Source organism: Malus domestica, chromosome 02, assembly GCF_042453785.1.
Source record: "Malus domestica chromosome 02, GDT2T_hap1".
In the NCBI taxonomy this organism is placed as follows: Eukaryota; Viridiplantae; Streptophyta; class Magnoliopsida; order Rosales; family Rosaceae; genus Malus; species Malus domestica.
This window is the reverse complement of record NC_091662.1, coordinates 31,888,638-31,896,901: the sequence shown is the minus strand read 5'-3', so window position 1 is coordinate 31,896,901 and position 8,264 is coordinate 31,888,638. Positions and strand designations below refer to the sequence as shown.

General features: G+C 38.6%; 1 protein-coding gene across 2 annotated transcripts; it reads left to right on the top strand.

Moving 5' to 3' along the window:
• The first annotated feature begins 786 nt into the window (after positions 1-786).
• LOC103426955 (phospholipid-transporting ATPase 1-like) lies at positions 787-7,167 on the top strand. 2 transcript variants are annotated; one of them, XM_029095025.2, is made up of 8 exons: positions 790-1,804; positions 1,856-3,266; positions 3,363-3,669; positions 3,840-4,548; positions 4,664-4,787; positions 4,911-5,130; positions 5,628-6,086; positions 6,605-7,167. In XM_029095025.2, exons 1-8 carry the CDS (start codon positions 1,289-1,291, stop codon positions 6,822-6,824), a joined length of 3,966 nt encoding a protein of 1,321 aa, XP_028950858.1. In that variant the 5' UTR covers positions 790-1,288; the 3' UTR covers positions 6,825-7,167. The 2 variants fall into 2 exon arrangements, with proteins under 2 accessions (XP_028950856.1, XP_028950858.1); XM_029095023.2 differs by having other exon boundaries at positions 787-3,266.
• Positions 7,168-8,264: the final 1,097 nt, after the last annotated feature.

Below are 8,264 nucleotides of genomic sequence, written 5' to 3'. Positions count from 1 at the left end.
CCACCTTCAAGATCAAGTCCATGGCCCTTGAAGAACGTTCATCCTTAGATCAAGCCCAACGGCCCTTTGGATCAATCACACATCCACAAATACACACCTTACGGAGATCGAATCAGAGGATCAAAATAGAGAGAGATTGTAACCCAAAATCATCAAATACAAATATTTGTTTGTGCACGTTGTTCTTGTCTCTTTCGTTTCAGGAAATTTCCGTGTTCACAGATGTACTTACTACATTTTTCATATTACATTTATACCACATTTTTATTAGAGATGTTGTACAAATGTAATATGAACTTTAGAGCGTAGTTTTTTTTTTTTTTCTCTTTTGAACAAGCTATATTATCAACACTAAGCGGGTGAGAAAATAGACTAAGTCTCTCAATAAGCAAGTCCACTCTTTTCTTCATTTTTATTTAAAATAAACATATCACTTTTATTAAAAAAATCTCTGTGATATTAGTTGTCCAGGATTTATAACATATATCATATATGATATAGCTGCTTGTTTTTTTTCCAGTTTAAGAAAAAATTGAGAAATTTAACATATTTATTACAGGAGCTGTAGCTGTAGGAACGGAGACAAAACGGAAATAAAAAGATCCTGCGGTCAAACTCCGACACCCACACCCCACGCACATTTCTAATTCAGTTAAATACAATAATTTAATGCTAATCTCCAGCTTAATTAATCTAAATGGATTCCAATCACGAGCAGCCCTTCCTTCCTTCTAGAATATTTGAAAATAAACGAGTAGGAGAAAAGAAGAAGAGGAAGAAGGACAAGGACTTTTGTAACATTATTTGAATTTTGATTATGTTTGCTGTCGCCACCCCTTACGACTTGTTCTTCTTCCACATTTCTTGTATTAGCCCGCTTCCTCCTTCCTCCTCAGACTCCGTAATGCCTCTCCCTTTGACCTTTTACATTTCTTTATCCTCCATTTCCAATTCCATCGCACCTTTCCTTCGACCGCCATTGTTGTTGTCTGCAATTCCTCTCTTTCCTCTGATATGTTAACCCACTAAGGTCAACCCAAACAGTCTCTCTCTCTCTCTCTCTCGCCTAACTTTCTGTATTAATTTGGATGGACAGTTCTTACATGTTTAGCTGACTCTACTGGTTATTCACTCGCTTTCTTTACTGGGATCGCTTGTTTTCGAGATTTCGTTGATGTTCTTGTGAAGTATTGCGACTTTGGTCGGATTCGGTATCTGGGTGTTTCGGGGATATTGTTGACTGAATGCTGGTCGGAGAGGCTTCTGTGATCTGAATCTTGTTCGGATCATGACCTCGAAGCGACCTCTTCTGATCCCATCTCCAAGAACCCCCAATACCCAACACCTCCCTGCTCTACCCGTCTATTCGGATATCGCAAATCCCACTTCCGGTGGCACTGGATCGTTTTCCGGCATGGATTCCAGAAACCCCGCTGCAGCTGACAATTCCATCAACGTTGAACCCCCGACCTTCAAGTCTTCCTCCCAAAGAAGCGTTTCTTCCCTTCAATCCAAGGCTTCCGGCAACAATTCTGTTCGGGAAAGCGCTGACAATTCCATCAACGTTGAACCCCCCACCTTCAAATCTTCCTCCCAAAGAAGCGTTTCTTCCTCCCGAAGAAGCGCTTCTTCCCTTCAATCCAAGGCTTCCAGCAACAATTCTGTTCGGGAAAGCGCTGACAATTCCATCAACGTTGAACCCCCCACCTTCAAATCTTCCTCCCAAAGAAGCGTTTCTTCCCTTCAATCCAAGGCTTCCGGCAACAATTCTGTTCGGGAAAGCGTTTCTTCCCTTCAATCCAAGGCTTCCGGCAACAATTCTGTTCGGGAAAGCGTTTCTTCCCTTCAATCCAAGAATTCCGGCAATAATTCTGTTCGGGAAGTGAGTTTCGGCGATCTCGAATCGAAGCCAGTGCGGTATGGATCGAGAGGAGCTGATTCGGAAGCGCTCAGCTTGTCCCAGAAGGAGCTGAACGAGGAGGATGTAAGGGTTGTTTATATAGATGATCTTGCTAAGACAAATGAGAGGTTTGAGTTTTCTGGTAATTCAATTAGGACGGCAAAGTACTCAGTTTTTACTTTTTTGCCTAGAAATTTGTTTGAACAGTTTCATAGGGTAGCGTACGTATATTTTCTTGTGATTGCTGTGCTCAATCAGCTCCCCCAGCTGGCGGTTTTTGGCCGTGGAGTTTCCATATTGCCACTGGCATTTGTGTTGCTTGTTACTGCTGTTAAGGATGGCTTCGAGGACTATAGGCGGCATCGGTCTGATAGAATTGAGAACAATCGTCTGGCATCAGTTTTGGTTGGTAATCAGTTCCAGTGGAAAAAGTGGAAGGATGTTCGAGTTGGTGAAATCATCAAAATTCAAGCTAGTGAAGCTATACCTTGTGATATGGTACTGCTTTCGACGAGTGATCCAACTGGGGTTGCTTATGTGCAGACAATCAATTTGGATGGGGAATCAAATTTGAAGACGCGGTATGCAAAACAAGAAACCCTCTCCAAGATGCCTGATAAGGAGAAGATTACAGGGTTGATTAAGTGTGAAAATCCCAACAGGAACATATACGGATTTCATGCATTCATGGAAATTGATGGGAAGAGATTGTCACTGGGACCCTCTAACATTATACTTCGAGGGTGTGAGCTTAAGAATACTCATTGGGTAATTGGAGTTGCTGTATATGCCGGTCGTGAGACCAAAGTTATGCTCAATAGCTCTGGAGCCCCATCCAAGAGGAGTCGCCTTGAGACCCGTATGAACTTTGAGATCATTTTACTCTCCGGGTTTCTTGTCGCTTTGTGTACAGTTGTCTCATTCTGTGCTGCGGTTTGGTTGAGACGCCACAATGATGAGTTGGATGACATACTTTTCTACAGGAAGAAGGACTACTCTGAAGAGAAAGTGGACGATTATAACTATTATGGATGGGGTTTGGAGATTCTTTTCACGTTCCTTATGTCTGTCATTGTGTTCCAGATCATGATCCCCATCTCATTGTACATTTCTATGGAGCTTGTCCGGGTGGGTCAGGCTTACTTCATGATCAGGGATGGTCAAATGTATGATGAGGCCTCTGATTCAAGATTTCAGTGCAGAGCTTTGAATATCAATGAAGATTTAGGACAAATTAAGTATGTATTCTCAGACAAAACTGGTACGCTGACAGAGAATAAAATGGAATTTCAATGTGCAAGCATTTGGGGAGTAGATTATAATGGCGGGAGAAGTAGTCCGGAGCAAGTGGGGTACTCTGTCGAAGGTAATAAATGTTTTTCTTTTGATTATATTTTCTTCTGATTAGTACTTCCAATTGTTTTACCAGTCTGCAAATTCTTATTTTTCTTGTTCGTATCAGTCAATGGGAAGATTTTGAGGCCAAAGATGAAGGTGAAGGCTGACCCAGATCTTCAGCAATTACTCAGAAGTGGAAAGGACACAAATGAAGGCAAACATGTGTACGAGTTCTTCCTTGCATTGGCAGCTTGTAATACCATTGTGCCTCTTGTTGTAGACACGTCTGATCCAAATGGGGGATTATTAGATTACCAAGGGGAGTCTCCAGATGAACAAGCATTGGTTTATGCTGCTGCTGCCTATGGTTTTATGCTTATTGAACGAACCTCTGGTCATATAGTTATCGATATCCAAGGGGATAGGCAAAGGTAATTTGACAATGTCTTTAATTAATTTATTTATTGATACTTCTGACTTTGAGTAATCTTGCTTGTGTAATCCCTATGTTACAATCTAGTGATATTAATACTGTACTTCCTTTTGAGAAATAAAGATTTTTCATTTCTCGTCCATAACTTACCAATCCTGGGCATTGCAGGTTCAACGTCTTGGGTTTGCATGAGTTTGATAGTGATCGGAAGAGAATGTCGGTTATATTGGGGTGCCCTGATAAGACCATCAAAGTCTTTGTAAAAGGTGCTGACACAACCATGTTCAGTGTAATAGACAAACGATTGAAATTGGATATAATACGAGCAACAGAAGCCCATATTCATGCTTACTCCTCTTTGGGTTTGAGAACACTTGTTGTGGGCATGAGAGAACTGAGTGCTACAGAATTCGAGCAGTGGCACTCATCTTTTGAGGAAGCAAGCACTGCTTTAATTGGTAGGGCTGCTCTACTTCGCAAGGTTGCTGGCAACATAGAAAACAATCTCATTATACTAGGTGCCTCTGGCATTGAAGATAAACTCCAACTGGGGGTGCCTGAAGCGATAGACTCTCTAAGAACAGCAGGGGTTCAGGTATGGGTTTTGACAGGGGACAAGCAAGAAACTGCCATATCAATCGGCTACTCATCAAAGCTTCTAACAAGAAGAATGACACAGATTGTAATTAACAGTAGTTCTAGGGATTCATGTCGACGGAGTTTAGAGGATGCCATACTAATGTCTAGGAAGCTCATGACGGTGTCTGCAGATACACAAACCGACAGAGGAAGCTCTGGACATGGTGGAACTCAAGTAGCTTTAATCATTGATGGTACCAGCCTTGTGTATATTCTTGACAGTGAACTTGAGGAAAAGGTAATTGCTTTTAGACTTACCTATTTAGTTTCCTAATTATCTAGACAATTCCATGTGCCTTTTTTTTATTGTGAGATGTTGTCTTATATGCTGGTCTAAAATATTCATACCGCAGCTCTTTGAATTAGCAAGTTACTGTACTGTGGTGCTTTGTTGCCGAGTGGCTCCATTGCAAAAAGCTGGAATTGTAGCCCTTGTGAAGAACAGGACGGCTGATATGACACTTGCCATTGGGGATGGTAAACACTATTCTGTTTATTTCACTTGTGTAGATATGTTTCCAATACTAGAATCAGTATCTTATGCCCACTCTCATAAACATTTGGTGTTGACAGTAGGAAGTTCTTTTGTTATATTGATAGGTGCTAATGACGTTTCAATGATCCAAATGGCTGATGTGGGAGTTGGCATCAGTGGCCAAGAAGGTCGGCAAGCTGTCATGTCATCAGATTTTGCAATGGGACAGTTCAGATTCTTAGTTCCCCTTTTATTAATACATGGGCATTGGAATTACCAGCGGATGGGCTATATGATATTATACAATTTCTACAGGAATGCAGTGTTTGTTCTTATTTTGTTTTGGTGAGTAATTCTTCATCGGATAAATTCTCAGTTACACTCTGTGCTTGTTCGGCAGGTTTCAATTGTTTTCCTTGAGCCTGAACTGTCTTGGACTACTTTGGTTTTCTTTTAAAAGTAAAAAAAATTAAAGAAACAAAATACTAGGGAGAGGATTATTCATGGTTGTCTATTTCTGAAATCAGTGTCATTGAGAGGAAAAATCTCTGGCTTCCATTATAATTCATCATCTAATTTCAAGCTAGAAATGTTGTGGAAATGACGTTTGAACTTGATGCTAAAAGTTTGAAGCCAGTCAGATTCAAAGTAGGTCTCTATGTCCGGAGTGTAATGTGTTACAAATTATAATTGACGTTTAGATCATGCTGTGAGTTTTATTTTATTTTTTTTCCAAAGGGAGGAGTGAATGGAGCCGACCAGTAAAGGAAAATAAAAGAGAGAAGAATCCGTATGAAGTCTTGCTTATTGTTGTAGCTGATTATATTTTGTGGTCTGTGTAGGTACGTGCTCTTCACTTCTTTTACTTTGACAACTGCAATCACCGACTGGAGCAGCATGTTGTATTCTATAATCTACACGGCGGTACCTACAATTGTTGTTGGGATTCTTGACAAGGACTTAAGTAGAAGGACCCTTCTAGATTATCCTCAGCTATACGGAGCTGGTCAGAGACAAGAATGCTACAACTCAAAATTATTTTGGTTAACGGTTGTTGACACATTGTGGCAAAGTCTGGCTGTCTTCTTTATCCCTCTCTTTGCATATTGGGGTAGCAGCATTGATACATCAAGTATAGGGGATCTTTGGACGCTTGCAGTGGTAATTTTGGTTAATTTGCATTTGGCTATGGATGTTATCCGGTGGAATTGGATTACACATGCAGCCATTTGGGGATCTATAATTGCGACTTGGATTTGTGTCTTTGTCATCGATGCTATACCTTCACTGGTTGGATACTGGTATGCCCTCTAATCTTGTAGTATTGCGTGTATATCTTTATTTTTGCACAAACATAATTACATCTAGCTTGTTTAAACTACGACACCCTATAAGAAGTAGCGGCAAGCATTTATGTTGCATTTCATGTCATGCAATGATCAAAGATTGAATATCATGATATTAGGTCCCCTCGAACTCGTTGACTGCTTATCCAATTAGTGTAAATCCAATAACTCACCATACCGAGGCAAATAAAGAACACAAAACTGGATGTTGAGTTAGTTGTCTCATGATTGCTTACTATTTTCAACAAATAATTAAGTGCAAGTGTTTCTTTGCATGGGAGGCACAGTATATTTATCCGAAATAATAATGTAGGATAACTTCATGCTCATGGTAGAACATGACATTACTTATGAATGCTAACGAGTATATTGTGCTTCGAGAAGCTCTACACATGCGTTTCTGAAGTTTTCTATTATAGATGTCACTTGCATTTGTATATGCTAATCTTTGCAACTCCAATATAATTTGACAGGGCCATTTTTCAAGTCGTAAAGACTGCATCGTTTTGGTTATGTTTGTTGGCAATCATCATAGCCGCAATGGCTCCACGCTTTGTTGTAAAGTTTTTGTATCAGTACTATAGACCTAGTGATGTTCAGATTGCAAGAGAATTTGAGAGGTTTGGCAATCCAAGCGCGTCAAGGCCTGCACAAATAGAAATGAACGCGATCTTGGACACGCCGAGGAGATGAGAAGGTGATGTTACTGCTTTCGGCATCTCTTCTCATTTTTTCTTTGTAAAAATGTTATTCTTTAGGCTGCTTCAGAGCATCTCTCTCTAAGTTGCCTCATTGTCCATTGTTTGTTTGCTATCCAAGGGATAGGGTTTGTAAGTTTGTAGTGCTAGGCTTATATTTTGTGTTCCTATGCTGTTTTGTTGTACCTCAGAAGATGCATTCGGTGTAATTAGCCTTGTCTAAAGGAGAAAAGAATTAGACAAAAAAAGAAAGAAAGATATCTCTATGGTCATGTTGAAAAGGAAATGTCTGTAAATTCTGCCATGTTGATAAATACTAAGATGTCTTTATGGATCAACAGTCAACACAACCACCTTGTACGTGTTGTAAGAACTGTGGCTTGCTTTGAGGTCATAGTTCATGAAGTCTGGTTGCAAAATTTTATCTCAGGACTTGGTATTTATGGTTTATTACCAAGCCGAGGAGAATTTATGGTTGTGTCGGAATTGTCACTTTCTCTAATGCTGGGGTATTGTAAGAATGCTAAACATAACGGAAAGAAAATACTTTTTTTCAAAAATGCTAAGAAAACTCTGAAAAGTGGAACTCTCCGTCACCTCATGGTTTTGACATAATTCTCGTGCCAATATTATAAAATATTGTGCCAAAAACATAAGGTGGCGGATAGTCTATGGAGATTGAAGAGTTCTACTTTGAGAGTCTTCTTAGCATTTCTCTACCTTGTTATTATAAAGAGAGTTGGAAACAATGAGTGTATTATCGTGTCAATATTATAAAATATTATATCAAAAACATAAGGTGACGGACAGTCTATGGAGATTGAAGAGTTCTACTTTGAAAGTCTCCTTAGCATTTCTCTACCTTGTTATTATAAAGAGAGTTGGAAACAATGAGTGTCTAGATGACAAAACTTATGCTTACAATCGCATTAAGAATTAAATTATGACTGAAGACAAAAATGAAATATTTTGAAAGGGTTGTGGTTATAAGGGGTTTTTTTAACTTTAGTCCTTCAAAAATATAGAAATTTGATAAAAACCTAGTGTTAATTATAAATTGATTATATTCCCTTGATGTGTCTTTAATTCAAATTAATTAATGTGTTTTTTATTCAATGTCTCTCATTAAATATTTTAATTAATTTTTTTACCAAATTTTATTTATTTATAATTTATTAGTTTTATTTAGCATTCTTCAAACTTGAAATACTCAATTAATGTAACTAAATGTTAGTATTGAAATGTATTATTGAATGAATGTACCAAAATTTAGTACCAAATGTATGCACTGAAATGTATTATATCGAATTAATGTACCTAAATATGTGTACCGAAATGTATTATATTAAATTAATGTACCTAAATATTTGTATTGAAATGTATGTACCGAAATTTGTGTACCTAAATATATGCACCGAAATGTATTATTATGAAT

Excerpts from the sequence above, each read along its gene's own strand:
- LOC103426955 (XM_029095023.2), top strand. The coding sequence starts at position 1,289 with ATGACCTCGAAGCGACCTCTTCTGATCCCATCTCCAAGAACCCCCAAT. Across the intron at positions 4,788-4,910 it reads GACACTTGCCATTGGGGATG|GTGCTAATGACGTTTCAATG; the intron begins GTAAACACTATT and ends TTATATTGATAG. Across the intron at positions 6,087-6,604 it reads CCTTCACTGGTTGGATACTG|GGCCATTTTTCAAGTCGTAA; the intron begins GTATGCCCTCTA and ends ATAATTTGACAG.